Genomic DNA, 19,417 nt, shown 5'->3' with positions numbered 1-19,417 from the left:
TCCATATATTCTTGTACTCTGCCATGCTGGAATGTGTTGCTTCTTATGGGAAGGGGTCTCAATATCATGGAATATGCTTAGCTTTACAGTAGTTGTTGCTATATCTAGCATAATTTCACTGAAGAGCTACAAATACTTCAGGTGCTTATCCAAGGATTTTATGAAAAAGGTATGGGTGACAAGCAAAAGTGTGTTACATAGTCCTAACGCATCTCTTTCTTATAATGTATGATCAGTGTTTGGACACATGAATTAATAAACATAGCTGTGCACACACATTCATGCAAGTAAACTGTGTCACACGGTTATTTCTTGCAGTGTTTTCCTGTTGATGATTGTGGTGGAAGAAAAAGGGACAGTATTATTATGTCTCAAAGAAAAAATAGTATTTTAAACAACATTTTGGGTGGCAAATTTGCATCCTAAATTTTCAAAACTTCATATAAAGAATTCCCTCCTAATTTGTGTGTAGATATAGATATGTATTACTACTGTGTAAATGTTCTTAGATTCCAAAATTCCCATTTGTGCTATATTTGGCAGCATCCATATACCATCATTTGATAGGTATGTGACACACGATTATATTTGTGTATGTGTTCTAATTTTTTTTAATAATGTACATAGTGTTTGTAAATTAAAATACAAATTACTAGTAAGCTCTGTCACTATTCAGATCCGATTTAATGCAGAAGCTACAGGATACTTACCTTTCCCCTGATCATCTTTTGTTGGATGTTAAATACAGAGTATATTGAAGTTGTTGAAAATTTGCAATAGTAAATGTGTCATTTCTTTCTCTCTGTCTCTTCTCTCCCTCTCCCTCTCCTTCTCCCTCCCTTTTTTTTTCATACAGGAAATTATGCTGGTAGGGGCACTGTTGGAATGGTGGCACGTTTTGTTCCTCCTCATCTCAATAACAAATCCTGCAGAGTAACATCTCTATGTTATAGTGAAGATGGACAAGAGATCCTTGTTAGTTACTCTTCGGATTACATATACTTGTTTGATCCCAAGGATGACACAGCACGAGAACTTAAAGTTCCTTCTGCTGAAGAGAGACGGGAAGAGGCAAGTGATTAGGATGACCTGTTTTCATGGGGTTTGGGGGTGTTATTCTTCATGGCACACTTTGTATTTCCCTTTAAATTTATCTTATATTCATTTTGCTGTTCACAGATGGAGATGTGGCAGGTAGATTGTGTTACAAGATTTGCATGTTTACAATATAATTATTTATATATTTACAGTATTTTGTCACTCTGATTTTCTTGTCTGGTTTCTTTCTCCTAAAGACGAGTCCATCTGTGTGAACCTCAGGTTATAAGACCAGCAAAGGTGGCAGGTCACTCTGAGGTGTATTCTGTGTTATTTTCCATGACACCAGAAGCATGTTTCTTGAAATAAATACTCTTTGCTAAAAGTTGTCATATAATGACAGAGATGTGGGGGTACAGAATGTTTAGATTCAGGAGGTAAGCCACTGCCACTGAGCAGTATTAAAAAAGGCCTGTTACTAGCAATGACCATCCTGTATTTACTGGGCCACTGGGACAAATAATGTTGATCAGAAGGAGGTGTAGATTCCTAGGACTGAGGAATAATGTCCATTTGAGTTACACCATTACCTCACTGGGGCAGGAGAAAGCAAAGAGGAACCCAGAAAACTGTGATGTACAAATTGTTCTGCACTTCTCCCTTTTTTCTGTGTAATGTTAATCTGATGTGAAGTAATTTAGTGGAGAATTGACTGCCTGGTTACTATAGAGAGAAGACTGTGACCACCTGTTAATAACACATCCTATACATTCTTTTATTTTGTAGGCACAGAATATATTCTGTAATCTCTTCTTGCTGAATAATTTCCCTTAAATGCTATTTTATTTTCACTCTGTCTTTAAGTTATATAGAGTAAGAAGGAATGTAAAGCTTTCTTCCTGAATCTGCTGGGTCCTGAAAATTAACACTTTAATGTGCTTTCACCTCAGGGGTTTCGCATTTACTTTAAAATTTTCAGCACAACTGTTCACCTTTTTTTCTCTCTCTTTTTTCTTTTTCTTTTTTAAGCCAGAAATATCCAGCCAGTACACTTAATTTCAGGCTCTGAGCTGCCTTTCTGAATGTTCAAAGCGCTAGCTGTTTCTCTTCAAGTCGCAGAAAGTAATACTACTTATGTAGTACTTGTTTTATACTTCTTGCTGCAAAAGACTCTGTTATAAAAAACCACCACAGGTTAAAAATAAGTTGAGGTTTATTTTCAAAATAGGTCTTTTGTCAATGTCTAGTTGTTTTTTTCTTTTTGTTTAATATCACCTCCATATTGCATTAAACTGAAGCTTCATTTTTGACATGAAGAGACTTTAATTATTATTGTTCACTTTGGAAAGCCTCAGTTAACATAGTGAAGTTAATATTGCATAAAATAAAAGCTGTGTTAGTTTTGAGAGTCATTAGGTTACACTGTTGAATTTCTGTGTAGCTGAAACTCATGAATACTGTTGATACAGTGTTGTGCTTATTCATGAATGTACAGCTGATGTTACATATTTTGTGATGGATACAAATTCATGTAACTTAAGAAAATGGAGATGCTGCACTTATATTTAGACTTCAAATTCTGTACTGTCCAACATAAATAACTTCCTAATACCTTTCTTTTTCTTACCCCTCCTCTTGCCACCCTTCACCTTTTTTCTTCTAGTTACGGCAACCTCCTGTTAAACGCTTGCGGCTAAGAGGGGATTGGTCAGACACTGGACCGAGAGCAAGGCCCGAGAGTGAACGAGAAAGAGATGGTAAAGTGTTTGCCATTAGAGGGGAGGGTGTTACATCTGCTTGTGTGTTTTGTTTTGGTTGGGTTTTTGTTGTTTTACTTTTTGCTTGGCTTGGGTTTTATTTTTCAGTTCTTCTCAAATATTCCTGAAATATGTAAGTGCTTTGGATTAAACTGTCCATATTTTAAGAATCAGACATGTCTTGAGATTTTTTTATTTTATTTTTTTTTAGTATTTAACACAGAACTACTGTTCTGCAGTGATATTTTTTAAAATGTCAAAGTTGAAAATATTCTTACCAGAAAAATTATGTTGCTTCAGTTAGGCTGATGTAAATCAAAGGGAGCTTACTTTATTGTCATTGGTCATGTAGTAACACAAATGCGTATTTCTCTTTTTGTAGTGAAGACTCATGCAATCAAAGTTACAAATGAAATGCTCTGTAAAGTTACATTAGGAGTCTGAAATTCAAAGCAATAGGATTCTAATATCATTCACTTTTTAATAAAATACATGTAGTAACTAAATTTTTATGTTTATCATTTCATGTTTGTAATATATTACTCAATTCCTTGAGGTTTCAGTAACTAGAACATTTCCAAAGCTATGCTTTAGTGTAAGAAAATGAGATACCAAAGCAGGGCAGAGGATGCTTTGTCACTTATCTTCCTCTTCATCTGTATTTCTGTTTAAATCTAACATTGTATTTGTTCTAGTTCCCTTTTTTGTCTACCATTTTCCTTTCTAGATTTTCTGTGTTGGTTTTCTCATCTTCCTGATTCACCAAACTAGAAGTGTATAGGTGTATCAGACACTTGGTCCATGTAGAGCAGGATTCTATATCCGACATGGACAGTAGGAGATGCTGTCTGGGGAGAGAACATGAGCCTGTCATCTTATCTTAGTCTCTTGTCTTTGTTGCTCCCCCAGTATTCAAAATTACTGGATTAGAAACCATAGAGGGTACATTCATACCTGTTCCTTTAGAATGTGCATATGGTTCTAGTGCCTGTGAGTTTCTGTAATCCTTTTTTGAAGCTGTTGGCAATATTTCCAATGGCGAAAATATCCAGAAGTTCACCCACTGTATAAAGGAATACTTTCTTTGCTTTCTTTTAAACTGCTCTCTTAATTCCATAATTTCTTCATGTGCCTTCGTATCCTAATGTCACAGGATTTGATTATTAACAGTTTTACATTCTGCTTACTTGATGCTTTCATTCCAGACACCATATTTGTATATTTCCTCATATTAATGACGCTTCAGCTGTCATTTTTGTTGCAGGTTTTTCCCATCCAAACTAGTGGTGGCTTTGCCTTTGCACAAATTTGCTTTTGTTAAATTTTTTATTTTATTTTTTTAAAATTCTTCGCCCAGGGTTTCTGGCAGCAGAGACTCAGATGTCTGATTCTTAGGAAAATAATCAAGTGATACAGGAATAGGAACGGCTTGAGTGGGTGCCTCTGAGGAGGGAGCCAGAACAAAAAAATTCCCAGGGCCTTGCCCTTACTTGCTCTGCACCTGACCATCACAAACTGTTCACATGCCTTGCACATGTCTTGGTCCAATGGTGAATTTTGTTCTGGAATCTCCTCACACATTGTTAGATTCTTTTGTGTTCTTGAGGCCAGCTGTAAATTACTTCTTATCTCTCCCAGTTTGTTTCTCCTTGCTAACAGATGCAACTCCTTTATCTTCCAGTTTACACTGGCCTTTGTTTACATAACTAAGCACAGGTTGTAAATTAAGTTCAGCTTTATCTAGCTGGGAGTTAGCTGCTTGCAGCAAAAAGCTCCAGGTGCTTCAGCTTCCCATGGTAAGTGACTGCTCAATGCTAAACAAAACTACCCAGTCAAAAAAACTCAGTTAAAGGAATTCAGCTAGATAAGCTTTATCTAAATTCTTTCTCAGCTAAATATCTTCAGTGTCCTTCTAGCTACCATTTCCCCATTATATCAAATAAATCTGCTGGGGGAAAGGACTCCTCTAGTATAGGTATTGTTTAGATTTTTATTTTCTCAAAGCAAAGCTTCAGTATCTGTACTGTGCATTATTTGATACAACTCTGTAGTGACTGTGAGGTAATAGCTTTATTGCATTAGTTAGGCATGTGGTGCTGACCAGTGACTTACTTTTCTGTTCATTGTCCTCTATTGCCATCATTAGCTACCTTTTGTCTGTTTTCTTCAGTTGTTGCATTTCATTTTTGTGTGTGTGTTTTAAGCTTCCGAGGTCAGAGCTGCTCTCTGTGGGGTACAGGAAGGGAATGAAGGATCCCAGGCGAAGGGTCAGAGACTTGCAGTGTGGAAATGAGGATAGACAAGGGCACTGGGGTCAGATTCAGAGGCATTGTTTGGGGCAGGTGATGGTGGTGTGTTCCCCTTCCCTTTTCCATTCCCAGTAATGTCTTTTAAACTCAAGCAAATAATCTAAAAGCAAGGTCTAGTGAAGATACATTAAAGCTATATCCTAGCAGTGAAGATGCATTAAAGCTATATCCTAGCAGTGAAGATTATATGCAGTCCTAAAAGATAATCAGTTGCTCTGGATATTTGTTTAGTCTTTCAGCTTATATAACATCCATGTTGGTAGCATCTCTGATCTTTGAGAGGCATATTCTCATGGTACATGTTCTTCCCAAATACGCTTCAGAATCTTTCAATGTTAACTTTCATATGCAGGGTTTTTTTTTTTTTTTTTTTTTTTTTTTGCACATCTGTATTTTGATAAGTAATTCTACTTCACAGGGATTCTATTTCCTAAGGTCTTCAATTTCAAAACTTTTCCAAAAGTCCCTAAACACCATGTACTTCCAAAGTGGTTAAGGGGGGGGGGGGGGGGCGGCAGCAGAAGGTCTTACTTCAATAAGAGTGGAATGGTCCAGTCCAGAGGAATACAGTTCTACTGGAAAAGGCCAATGTGTTAAAAACAACCTCAAACCAAATAACCTCCGCCAAAGCACCACATTTCACAGAATACAAAAAGCACTGAAAGATTCAAATATTCTATTTCATCCCTTTACAAATGGAATTTTTCCTATAGTCTCTCTTGGAACAAATTTTATTTCATATGTAATAAATTATAAAATGATAGTAAAATGTTTTATGTCGAAAGTATGTCAAAGATTTTGCTGCGTGAGAGTCTTTTGAAATCTTAAGATTAGAGCCAAAAGGTGAAAATAAAAAACCCTAAAAGAACACTGCTATTGTATTAAATTGTGTTTATGAGGAAGATCTTAAGTCATGAGGAAGTCTTTTGGAAATATTAAAAACCTGCCGATTTTATGTTAGTCTTTTTGCTCTTTCATTGTTTAATGATAAAAGTGGTTATTTTGTAATTAGCTGGGAAAAGCATAAAAATCTAGGCTTTCTTATTTAACCAGCATTTAAAACTGAATGACATAAATTTCACAATGTCATGTGTACAAGAGCTCCAGATAATTGTATACCAGAAAAGGAGGAAGGACGGTTGATTTTTATGTGGTACTTTATTCAGCTGCCAATTCTTGCTGGACTGTTTTGATGAAAAAGGGATATGATTCAGGGAATTATAAGTTGCAGTGTAGGGCTTTTTTTTTAGTGGAAGTAAAAGTATGGGGGAAAGTGAACAGTTTTGTAGATAAAACTTTTGTATTACTTGTTTTACAGGGGAGCAAAGTCCTAATGTCTCTCTAATGCAGAGGATGTCAGACATGCTCTCAAGGTGGTTTGAAGAAGCTAGTGAAGTTGCACAAAGCAGTCGAGGAAGAGGACGATCACGGTCCAGAGGTGATATCCTTCTTTTCAAGAATAATAATTTCAACAGAAAATATGCCTATACTGGATGTACAGGCCATGAATATCAGCCTCTCTGAGGTGTAAACTAAAAAAAATGTAGTGTACTCTGAAGAACCGAGCACACTTGTTTGCCATATGAATAGTAATGCAAAGGGATCTTTAGAGATGGAGTAAGTTTTCCTTTGGGCTCTTTATTTTCTTGGTTTCTTTTAATTTTATTTTTAATCAAAGGTGGGACTAATCGGACAGATGCTCCTGCTACTAATAACGTGCCACCTACTACAGAATCAGAAACTGCAATGGAATTAGATGGTTCTGAACCACTTCCATCATCTTCCTCTTCTACAATGTCAGCCCAAGCTCCTTCAACATCATCTTCAACAGAAAGTCCCCCTTCAACTTCATTATTGTCCTCTCCTGATAATGAACAAAGGCCTTCTTTAGGGGCCTCAGCTCAACCTGTGCTCCATCAGTCTGGTGAGAAGAAATCTATCTTATAATCGTTTATGGAAAATGCTTTCAGTGAGAAGCAATTTTATTTTAGGATATTTTGGGTAATTGATCTCAATTTGTTTTCTTCCTTCCACATACTTAGCGAGTCCAGGTATTTTATAATTACCAAGTGACTGCAGCTCTGTGGTTTAAAGAAAGAGCACAACCTCCAACTGTATACATTTGTTTGAAGAGAGAATCACAAAGGAGATAACCAATATTGTCTTTTGAAGTAGAAATAAAAAAATATTGCATGATTTTTCTAAACTTACTGTTCTTGTCATGGAGTATAAGTAACATAATGGCTTCTTCATGGCTGTAGCAGCATCAGTGCAATGAATAGTAGAACCTATGCCTGTTGTAATCAGAGGGAAAAAGAAAAAAGTAGAGAATGTCTCCTTCAGTACGAATCTACATCTTCAGAGTCAGCAATGGTATTTTTTGGCTTCTCAAAAGTGTCTGGATAGACAGGGATCACCTTGCATGATATTCCATTATTGCTTAATAAATTGTTGATTTTTAAGTTTGTGTATCTTGAAGAAACTCACCTCAGTTTAATACAGACTTACATTCTTATTGTGGGGAAAAAGAAGAAAGTAGATTCCACTGTTAATGTCAGAAACTTATTTGGGTAGTAAAAGACAACTTTATGCTTTGACTTGTCCATTTCCATCTCTATTTAGTAAAAGATGCCATGCCCTTTAGAGTTAAGTATTTGCACAAGAGTTTACCTTTACTTTTTTAAAGGTGACTTTCTAGGCCTCACAGTTGAGGTGGAAAGGCTCATGCAATCTAAAATGCCTACAGGTTTAGACCTGATTATTTTAAAATCCAGTGGTGTTTTCATATATTTGCCTTTTGTCTTGCAGCAGTTCTGTTGTGGGGTGGGGGGTGGTGTGAATAAAAAATAATCAAGGTCTTTGTCAATGGAGAAGTCCCTAAATCAGATGATCTGGAGTAAAGGCGAGATGGAGATTTCCCAAGGAGATTTGCTACATTCAGTGTACTGTGGCTGCTGCAGCCAAAATCTTTGGGACAGATGAGAAATAATTAGATATCTGGTATCTGAAAGATAGGGAAGATAAAAACATCAGATGAAATTCCTTTGATGTGTCATTCTCACCCTTTCAAACCTTGCCTTAGTCTGATACTTGTTTAGCAAGAAATATACAGTGAGCAGAAGCATTTTAAGAAATGTACGCTGACCAGAAAAAGTGTTCTGTTCTTTGTCTCTGAGTCTGTCTGAATTTCTAAGTAAAAGTTTATTCTGCTAGCATGAAGTTGAAATTGTCATTTCTTAATCCTGTTCTTCTCTAAATGCATTTCCTCTTTCCCTGTGTTACTGTGGGCTTAAGACTTTTCATATATTCAGTTTCAAAGGGGAAGGGGGTAATGGTGGTTGTTTTGGTGACAGTAGATAGTTTCTAATTTACTGTATAATGTTTGATAGGCTCTTTGAGTACACCAGAACAGAGTGTCAGATTAGCCACTGATTCTTAAAAGAAAAAAAAAGTCACTATAGCACACACTCCAAGCCCACAGAAATAAAGCAAAACTTCATCTGGTATTCTTTATTGCTGTATGCAGAATTTAGTGTTAGGATCAGGCATCATCTTTAAATTGTCTGCAGGACTCCTGCAATGTAAACGATGTAAACTTACATGTTTGCACAGCTAGGAAGCACCTTATCCAGTTTATGCTGCTTTTAAAACACGTTGCTATCAGGCAAGTCTTTGGGTAACATGGGCAAGTTCAGGGAGAGGGGAAGTTCCTGGGCAGAGGGAGCAGGTTATGGCAGAGCTGTAGAAGTGGGTTTATGAATGGGTAGGCTTGAATGTGAATTTCCATTTTGGAATATTTGTATACTTATGTAACGCATGACAGTGCTCAGTTCTGAGATTTTTATTTACTCACAGACTCTCACATAGTCTATAAATGTGAAAATACTGCTGGCTGCATCAAGAGCAGGGTTCTGTCAGTTTGGTTAGAGCTGAATAAAACCTTTTTGGAATGGCAGGATAGGGAAACTGGTAATAGGAATAGTAGTTTAAATACAGTGGGGTTGGGTAGGAAGACTGCATAAAGCTATGTTGTAAAAGATGGATGACTGTGGAAGCATTTTGGGAAGCACAAGAAAGAAGGCAAGAGGCCTTCAGCCATCATTTTGCATGAAATGGTGGTAGATACAAATTTGAATATTGTAGCAAACACTTAGAAAATGAAGAATATGCTTTTGGATAATGACTTGTTTAGAATTGGAGTATGAACTCATAGTACAGAATGGAACTGACTTACAGACAGCTTTCTATAAATCATTTCTACAGATGTCTGTTCTGAACACAGGTGCTGGTGGTAATTCTGTCTTTGAAGTAGCAATATCTTTGCATATGTATTATCATTCATATATATTGTTGGCATAGTGTGCCAGAAAAATATGCCATGTGGTGAGCATGTGATCTTCTGCATCTGAATTAATTCATCTCTTAATGTTTTGAAAAAGTATATGTTCAAAATAGTACAAAAATGGTTCCGTGCTGTACCTTGTTAAGTCTTATCAAAATGTATATTCTAGAAGAATAAAACTGAAAATATGAGTAATTTGCAAATAATCAACAAGATAGGTGCAAAATTGCAGTAGCCTGTTCTTGTCAGTGTTTTTGAATAATCAGTTTTTTTAATAATGAGACAACAATTGCTGGAGATCTTCATGCATGTCACTAAGGAAAAAAATTAAATTTATTTTCTCCCAAGGCTTGGTCCATTCAGTGGAAACCATTAATTCATATTTTACATCAATTTTAAGATGCTGTAGTTTCAAATCACAAATAAACATCCGATACAACAAACTGTAAAATATAATATTCCCCCCAAATAATATTCCAGATACACATTGGTAACATTGGGGGAAGGTGGGGGGGTGAATGGAGACAGGGCACATGACATGGACAGAGGGACAATTGACTAATTAGGACAAAGCTTAATCTTTATATGTGTTCTGATATAAAGTAACTTTGCTTTTAAATTTTGAATGGGAAAGTGCAATAGCTTTTTTTTTCCTCTATTTCTATTTCCTCACTTCATTTGCTGGCAAAAATAAACATTTGCTTAGAGATTCTAAACTGATAAAAGGTGGTGTTATTGAACATACTCCGGATAGTAGTTATCTCTTTACATTTTGAATTGTAATTCCTTTTACATCTTAAGTTGTAACTGTCTCTGCACCGAGTGGGACTGAATCAGCAGCAAGTACCGAAAACTGCAATTTTAGACGTTATTGAAATTTCCTTAAAAGCATTTTCTACACTGTTTGAATTTCTAAGTTCCCTAAATATTCATAGCACATGAAAATTATTCATAGCAAATCTCCTTGATGCCATATTGTTTGTGATCCAATATATTACTTTCTCTGTAGAACTGCTTAACAGTGTTTCCAGACTTTGAATTCTCACCCACTGGGAATGTCTAAAATAAAAAAACGTGTTCATAGTAAAGTGTATTTTTGGGTTAGGTGCTGTTCTGCCACCAATTTCTATAATCCCAGTTTACTTTTTTTCACAGGGTATCATTGTGGGTTTTTGCTTTTTTATTTTTATTAATCAAAATTGTATTGACATGCATATACACATACACACAGAGAAAGCTGTTGCATTCATTTTAAAAACTTATCTGTAGACCAGAGTGGCATAATTTTATGCCATAGTTATTCTCATTTGTTATGTGTGTAGGAACATGAAAATGAGTGCTTCTGTTGTTTGGTTTATTTTGAATCAGTTGGGATCTATCTATTTTTGTTAAGTAATTCTGTTAAATGGTTTAAGTGTTGGAGATGGGGAGGGAGATGTATGACATGAATCCTAAACTTTTGAATCCTGTGACTTACGCATTTAGAAACAGGAAAACAATTTCAATATTTTGTTTTATAATTTCTGGTTGTTTCTGTTGCTTCTCTCTTTGGTCAGTCCCCCCACCTTTCCTCCCTGTTCTGTATATTGTATGTTCAATGCTTCTTTCTTTTACATGCTTTTTTTTTTTTTTTTTTTTTTTTTTTTTATATCTTCCTCTCCCCCCTTCCTGTTTGTCAGAGTTAATGGGACCCGAGTTAGCTATAATCCGTAGGGGCCTGCAGCGACTGAGGCTTAAGAAGGCAGAACAGAGACAGCGAGAGCTAGCTGAGGGTTCAGCTCCACAGTCGTCCTCTTCTGATCAGGGCTCCTCACAGGACCCTCAGACATCAGGTTGTCATTTGTCAAGGTTTCTTAAGCAGCTAACATAGCTACAGTTTGTGCTGCTGTTTGCTGTGATGCTCCTCTTCCAGAACAAGACAGTTAATGCATTTGCTGCTTTTCTTACCTTGCATGTGGTGGTATTTATCATCACATGGTTAGGGAAAGAGTCATATTGACAGTTTTCATCTACCTAACATGTTTGGATTATATAGCTAAATGATACTAAACAGAGAAAGTTTCCTGAGTGCATGGCATCAGGTATATGCAATGTTTTTTAGAGCAGTTGAGCAAGAAATTGCTGTATCCTGATTAAAGTTATTATACACTTGAAATTGTGTTTTGGTGTTAACTGTATCTGATAGCAACATTTAAGATTTGGCTTTGGTTTAGCAGATGTTCTAAATCAGGATAACAGTTCAGTAAAACAGAATTTTGGCACTCTTAAATGGCTTTACAGTAAGTATAGTGAACGTAGTGTTAGCAAGCCAAAGTCTCCAGATGTGCTCTTCTCTTTTGAAAAGAGTAACTTTTCTCCATCCCCTTCTCCTGTTGAGATTAAAAATTACTACAAGAAAGTCTTGGAGATGTTTAAAGAGACATGTTTGTGAAAGTTAGGGTAGAAGCATGCATATGAATAAAGAGGTAAACCCAAAAGCATAAACTTGAAGTGAACTTTGTCATGGTAGCATGTAAAGATGAGTGAGCTGCATGCTTTGTGAAATATCAGCATATTTTGTGTTGGGAAATAATGTCTAGCAATGTTTCTTCTATACATAAATTCTGTGACAGTTGAAGTGTGGCTACATTGCTTACAAGGATTGTGTCATACATTCACAGCTTAACTTGCTATGGTTCAATCCATTTATCTGGAGCCTTACAGAACAGTTTGATGAAAGAGTGGCTAGTGCTGTAATTACAATATGTAGTTACCAAGTTTTGAATAACTTCCTACACAAGCAAATTCTACAGTGAGTTTTCAAAATGTTTGGAAACCAGTAAATCCTTGGAGGGCTTTGTGCTTATCCTAGGAATGGCAGCCATATTACCTGTAGGAGGAGAACAAGCAAAACAACTTTTTTTGATTTCTGCACTCTGGACATGGAAATATTATTTGTATTTACTCATTTCTTTGTATGCAAATGATTTGGTTTGTTTCTTTTCTGAGCTCCCAAGGCTCATTTTTGGAATATATTTATCTGCAGTGTGTTTCTTTGCAACCAGAGCTGCAAAATTTTGATCTCTTTCTTCTCCATAGAGGCAGCTGTTTTCCAACCCTGTGCTAAGCTAGTGTTTTCAGAAATGTGGTAGAAGGAAGAAGTTCTTTGTTTGTTTGGGTTTTTTGGTTTTGTTTTTTTTTTTTTTTAAATAATAATTTTAAATAATAATAAATAAATAATAAATTAAAAAAGAGACAATATCTCTTTTTTTCTTCTTTTTTTTTTTTTTCTTCCCCTGCAGGGTTTGTCTTTGCTCTGTCTTGAGGCAGATGTTTAGTTTTCAAGTACATACTAGTTGTGAATTTTCAAACAAAAATTCTACCCCAAAATGTGTCTGCCAGTATGTGAAATGGCATCAGTGCCTCTGGACCAGGGCTGCAAGTTCTCAATCCCTGCTTTGGTAAAACTTGTATAATTTATACTCGCAATTCTGGGGGGAATTCAGTGTGAGACTAAGGCCACTTCATTCTTAATCCTTATCTTTGCAATCACAGAAGCTCAGTTATAGCTTTGGACACAGGCTGGAGAAAAAAATACTTCAGCCATGTAAGAAATTACCGGTAGAGAATGTCAAGAGCTGAAAGATTTTACAGGTTTAATAGAAAATTAGGCTATGTGGTAGTTATTCTGTCTCCTAGTCTAAGTAAGGACTTTTAATAGTTACATGAGGATTTGTAAGCTGTTTCTGTAATAGTTAATCATCACTATTTAGAAAAATATGGTCAAAAGTTTGTTCTTGAATGTAAAAATGCATTAACTGAGAATGATTCACAGTGGGCTGATGTGACTGATGAAAAAGATATTTCATACTCATGTGACAAAAAGAGTTTGTTTTAGTGGATAACTCTTAAGTATTGTGTAAATTTGGTTGAATTTTAGAAGCAGTATATGCTGTATGTATCAGGTCTCATAGTCTTCAAGCCTTTGCTTAGATATTGAACAGATTCAGCTTTTTGTGTCTTAGACAATTTAATTAGGGAACTATGGTAAGGTTTTGTTTGGCTTATTTTTATTATTATATACTTTCTCCAACAAAGACTAGTTTTGACTTATATTTTTGTGGCATTTCATACCATTCAGATCACAGGCAGTATAAAACAATGAGTGTTATATGCAAGCTACAATTAAGGTGGAACTTTTCAACCTATTGTTATTGCTGCTCTGCCCAGTGCTGATATGCTGTATGTGCATCACAATTACCTACATCACTGTTCTTTTAGAGAACTTCAAGTGAATTGAATGCAATTTGAGAAGTTATAGAAACATGAACCACCTGATCTTGAAGTGGAAAATAAAACTAAGTATTATAGATCAGTGTGCATCAGGTGTTTCTGTAGCGGTCAGTGTGCGTAATCTCGCCCACAAAAACATGAAGTAATGTGAACCTTTATTCTTTGAGGAAAAATTAATTTGATTTAGATTGCATTTATTGTGGAATAAAGATACATACATGTGCATGCTAGTATATTGCAGAACCTGTGATGCACATTGGCCTAACTACGCAGTCAGTGTCTTTCAGTGGAACAAGTTGGACCTTAATTTCTGTCTTAAAGCTTTCTGCAAAGAACAAGGGAATTACTGCATTTCTTATTACTAGATTCTTTGCATTCTTTGGAAACACCCAGATATAGAACTGTGTCTATTTGAAGTCCAGAATACCTACTCGAGAACTCATTCACTTTGCAAAGCAATTATTCCTAGTTATTAAAACAAGTGTTTCATCCCTTAGATTAAGGTCCACTGTATGTACCATGTTTAGGACTATAAAACTGGGTCTCACTGCTTCAGACCTGACTGTCACGCTGGTGCTGATGTTATATAAGGAGGTAGGTGGATTTTTAACCGAAACAGTAGAGGTGGCATGCTAGCATTTTGATGAAGTCAGATGCTTATTGCCCACCCTATAGGAAGATCCCTCAGCATGTAACTGTTGTTAAAATTATCTTCTATTTTCTGTTTGAGGTTCCCCAAATTTTTGAATCTCCAGTTCCCTCTTTAAGTGGTGTTCCAGTTTAGAATGTACTGGTGACATTACAACCAGTGGTGAGCTGCATTGGGATGTAGACCCAGCCTATGAAGGCTCAGGTAAGAGTTTGGATTTTTGTTTGTTTTTTTAACTATATGGCACAGTTTTGGTAATACTTTTTTCAAAAGCTTTATCAGAAATGATGAAAGTACATTTTCAGAATTTTTACAAAACAAAGCCATATATTAAAAAAAGAGGCATTTACCTGAACTTCTCTAGGCTGGTTTCCTGCTCATGTTTATTTCCCCGCCTGAGGTGTGGGGTTCTAAACTGCAGTGCCACTTCAAGGGGTGCTGGTGATCTGTGGCTTCAGATCACTTGAGAAAGGAAAAAAATTGAGTTTACAGTTTCTACAAACTGAGCTCTTAACCATGTTAACTGGAATATGTTGTTTAAAATTTCTCATATTACAAGTGAAATGCATTCACAAAGGTGTAAGAAGACATCAAAATAATAGTGAAGTGTGGGAAGTTTAAGCTTACATTGGCATGGACTGCTACCTAGAAAATTTTTCATTTTTGCTTACTGTAATGGTATGATAAACATGGTAAAACACACTTCCATTTTACTTACTGTTGTATAATGTTAAGTCTTAATAAAATTTAGAAGTGCTGATAAGGGTAGTAAACGTAATTTCTTAAATTTTTAATTAAAGTATGTTAGTTCAGTCATATTTCTTCTGTTCATCTTGGTCTGAATTAAAGAGCTGATGCAATTAGGTTTTCCAGCCAAATAAAATGTTTGGTGGCATGATACACTTTTTTAGAAAGGACATATAGGTTTATAGAAAGAATTGAATTGCAAGAAGAGAGTGCGACTGAGAATTGCTGTCTTCTGCAGTGTTTCTCAGCTTGCTGTCCAAGACCTCCCCTCCCTTTAGCACTTTCGATACAAGTTAATCCCAATCACAGGTTTCATAACTCTGAGTCAGCGATCAAAGCCAGCTGGCCTTTGAGATAGGCATACCAGTTCCTGTGCTGAGTCAGCTGGAATACAAGTTGATAATGACGTGGTGCATTTTTACACTAGTGTTTTGCTCCAGTTTACATGCTAAAAAGTGGTTTACTACTCCACTGAAAAAAATCCAGTGTAAATACTTCATTTCTAAATTAGAAATTATATGAAAACCACTCTTCAGTTTTGGAAAGTGAAATATATTGTTACAAGTCATAGGATCGCAGAATCATTAGGGTTGGAAGGGACCTCTGGAGATCATCTAAATCAGCTTTGTCAGTTTAGCAGTTTTTATGGCTATACTACATAATAGGTCATGCTGATGATCCTGGCCCAAACCTGGAAGTGAGCTTCCTGTAGGAGAGAGTGTGTTATTATTTAATTACTTTCATTGTGTAGATTTAAATTTATGTTCAAATTCCTTCAGTGTGCTGTGATAGTGGCAAGTATGACTCAGTTTATAATACAAAATATTGAATCCTTTTAGTTTAGCTTGTATTTGTTTATAACAGAAGATTAACAAATGAAGCAAGATATGTAGCCTAGCCAGTATCTTTGAAATACTGCATTAATTTATGTACATCAGCTTATTTTGAGATCTTACTTCTGTATTATCTTGTGTTCAGAGGTGACAAGGGAAATAGACGTACAGAAGATGTTGAACATTGAGCCTATCATTTATCTGTACAATGAATGCAGTGCTGGTGATAGTTATTAGCTGGTAATGTCCAGTACAAAAAAAATGCACTGACTGCTGGGGGTTTAGTTTTATTTTGTTGTTGTTTGGGGGTTTTTTGGGTTGTTTGTTTTTTGTTTGTTTTTTTTTTTCCCCCGGTGATTATGATTTTCATAAGACTAGTTTAGTACTGTGATAAACTCATGAAAACATCTTCTCAGATCCTACAGAGGTATATCATCTAGGAATGTAGAATTATCACAGGCTGTATGCTGTTATATCTGTAAATAGTCTCATCTCTTTCATTTTATGCTTATAGGTTTACATATTGAGTAATTCATGTTGAAGTATAAATATTCTGAAATATACGTTTAGCACATGGTTTGAAATACTAGCGTCATTTGGTAGTTAAAGCAAAGGCTTTAGGAGTCATGACTCTTCAGGGTTTTTCCTGACATGTTAGAAATTTGAACGATGTAGTAAAATCTTTGGTAACAGACAGGCATTTTTATTACTGACATTTCAGCAAACTTCAAGCTTTTCAATAACTACCTAAAGTAATACATAATTATTTGACACAAGTGGCTTTGCTTCTGTCACGCCTAGAAAGTGCAATATGGCTGGCTGCTCATAAAACAAACCCAAAGCTTCCTTGTATTGCTGCTTTTTATATATTTTAAACTAACATATGATCATGACATTGCTCTGCAGTTCTCTGCTACTTATATTTTAAGTTGAAATCTCGTTTTTGTTTCAGATTCTCCTTCTTCTGTGGTTAACAAACAGCTTGGATCCATGTCACTTCATGAGCAACAGGGTGCGTGTGACAGGAAATACACTATACCCAGCCATAGTTGATTGCAATGCTTCCTTTTAAAATTGCCTTTCATGATGATAAACAGTGTAAAAATGCTGTTCATCTACATAAAACAGAATTCTATAAGCAGATCTGCTGGACACTCATAAATTATTTAATTCCCAATATGAGTAACAGAGTAAGGTTAATTGTTTTCAAAAGCCATTTTATTGTTAATGCGTTCAGTGGAGGTACTGTAAGTGTCTTGTGTACTCTACTGACATTTAGAATATTTTTTTCAAAATGCAAAGTAAAATGAATTCTTTAAACAGTCTTTTTTCTGAATGGCTGTTCTTGGATCAAAGTGCAAATATTAAGACTGAAGTCACCTTAAATCATATAATGCCAGATTAATTTATCTTATGCAAGAGATATGTGCAGCTTTGTTATACCTGTATACAGTTTAAGTCAAGAGCGCCTGTTGGTCTTAGGTGCATCTTACCTCTGTAACCTGTTGTCCAACATCCCTTATACTAAATAAGTATTAGTGTTTCTCTGTAGATACTCTATAGGCCGGTAGTAGAAAGAATGCTTGTGAGGTCTCTCTCTGCCCATTATTCATCAGTCTCCAAATTGTAAACAGTGAAGTGCGCCATAGGTGACCCTATACCAGCTGAACCAACGTCATTTGTAGTGAATATTTATGCTTGAATAATTAATGAGTGATAGATGGTAATTTAAAAATAGATTTCCATACATTCTGCATTATGCTTACTTCCATAAGTAGTCTTTGTAGAGATTTAATAGATCAAATCCCACAAAGGAGCTGGCTGTTTCATCGTGTTTCACATTCTAAACTAGAATGCTGCTTTGAAATCCCATTTCTGAAAAATTGTTCAGCAACTGTTGAGATTATTATTTATTTTAAGATGCCAGACCATTAGGAAAAAAAACAAGTTGTGTTTTATATTGACAAAATATATTAATTTTATGGGATTACATTTTGTGATGAAATACCCTTAAATATCAGTGTATAAATTTGCCAATTATACATGGTTCAGTAGTCTACATCACTCTAATAGCCAGGTATAGCTAGAAAACTTGATTATAATTAGTGGCCAAGTTATACTCTTTGTTCTTAACTCAGAATAAAGTATTATTTGACGAGAGTAGAATAAACAAAAATCAGCACAGAAAGTCTGTATGTTTACTGAAGTTCTTACCACTGCAGAGAAATTGGAAAACTGATAAACTGTTCCATGAAGTTATGAATTAAGTAATAACCAGAGGAGTAATTTGCTGTTGGATTTAATCAAGTTGGATTTTTTTAAGTTAAACTGCATTAATTTCAATACATATTTGAATAGAAATTTCAAAAAAAGTGTAAGTAGCTAATGAAGGAAATAATACCAGTTCTAGTTAATGAAGGAAGTCCTATCAGTTCTTTTTATATATAAGTGCTTCTTATTTCTAATTCCTGTCTTTCCTTAATTTGGTACTGAATCAGCTGTCTTCTGTTGGACCAGTCTCTTTTATTGGCATCTGCATTTTAAGATTGTTTATGGGTTTAAAGATTTTTTTATATTTACCACATGGATATAAATTTATAATACCATTATTGTGACATTCCAGCAGAAGCTGTAAGTCCTTCCTATCCTGACAAAATTATTTCAAGTGGATTACTGTGCTCTACACTTGTTATTTTTATTGTGCTTGTAATAACAGAAGGTTAGCTTTTAGATTTGTTGCTGTGTGAAGGCAGTGTTATGACTGTAAGGTTATGCCTGAATTATGATTAAAGAGGAAACCTGAAGCCAGAGAGCTAGCTCAGTAACTTTGAAGTTCAAATGTGTGTGTGCATCCCACACCAGTGTAATGCTTCTTCCTACATACATAGAAGCCATACTGATTACTGATATATTTCTAGGTATCTCCAAGTTAGTACGGGGGTTTGGTAATTCGTTATGGCAATGTCCATACCAGACTGTTTAGTGCCACATTATAGATACTTGATCTGGCTCAGAACAAGCTGGTTTGTCAGATGTGGCAGAGTTGGTTCCTCATGAGCAGTACTGTAAGTTCTGGGACCTGTATTGGCACACTGTGTCCCAGTTACTTAGCTCTGCATCCCAGTCAGATAAACTGGTTGAGTGTTGATCTGCATATAGAGCTTTCCAGACCTATAGTGAGCTCTGCAGGTACAAGCTCAAGAATTTCAGACTTGTGGTTTGTGCAGTTCACAGCATGGTCTGTACTGCTGCCTTCTTCAGTGAAGTGCAGTACTGCATCAGATTATTGTAGGAGTCATCTAGACAAAGTGAGTGTATGCCTTGGGCTGTAGGTTAGGTTGGTCCATCCAATTATTTGATTTTTGGTCTTCCCTTAGTCATTGTGCCTTATACTGACTCGTATCTGTGTGACATTGTTCAGTCATTATTCCTCGCTAGACAGAAGGATCTCCACCCTCTCCTTCGAGTTG

At 35.8% G+C, this 19,417-nt stretch overlaps 1 protein-coding gene across 6 annotated transcripts in view; it reads left to right on the top strand.

Annotated features, from left to right (window-relative positions):
- Nucleotides 1-19,417, top strand: part of DCAF6 (DDB1 and CUL4 associated factor 6) — an 82,994-nt gene that overhangs the window by 32,210 nt on the left and 31,367 nt on the right. For 2 of the 6 annotated variants that reach the window (XM_061454440.1, XM_061454438.1), the window contains exons 7-12: nucleotides 857-1,071; nucleotides 2,702-2,795; nucleotides 6,423-6,542; nucleotides 6,783-7,028; nucleotides 11,126-11,278; nucleotides 16,900-16,959. In XM_061454440.1, coding sequence (XP_061310424.1) covers nucleotides 857-1,071; nucleotides 2,702-2,795; nucleotides 6,423-6,542; nucleotides 6,783-7,028; nucleotides 11,126-11,278; nucleotides 16,900-16,959 — 888 coding nt within the window. The remainder of the gene's footprint in view (nucleotides 1-856; nucleotides 1,072-2,701; nucleotides 2,796-6,422; nucleotides 6,543-6,782; nucleotides 7,029-11,125; nucleotides 11,279-16,899; nucleotides 16,960-19,417) is intronic. The other 4 variants (XM_061454444.1, XM_061454442.1, XM_061454441.1 and 1 more) reach the window with 3 other exon arrangements.

Source organism: Pezoporus flaviventris, unplaced genomic scaffold (genome assembly GCF_033815535.1).
Source record: "Pezoporus flaviventris isolate CSIRO_AGI_PZ_B2104156 unplaced genomic scaffold, CSIRO_AGI_Pfla_v1 ptg000015l, whole genome shotgun sequence".
In the NCBI taxonomy this organism is placed as follows: Eukaryota; Metazoa; Chordata; class Aves; order Psittaciformes; family Psittacidae; genus Pezoporus; species Pezoporus flaviventris.
Note: the sequence above shows the minus strand (reverse complement) of the source record. Positions and strands in the feature narration are given on the sequence as shown.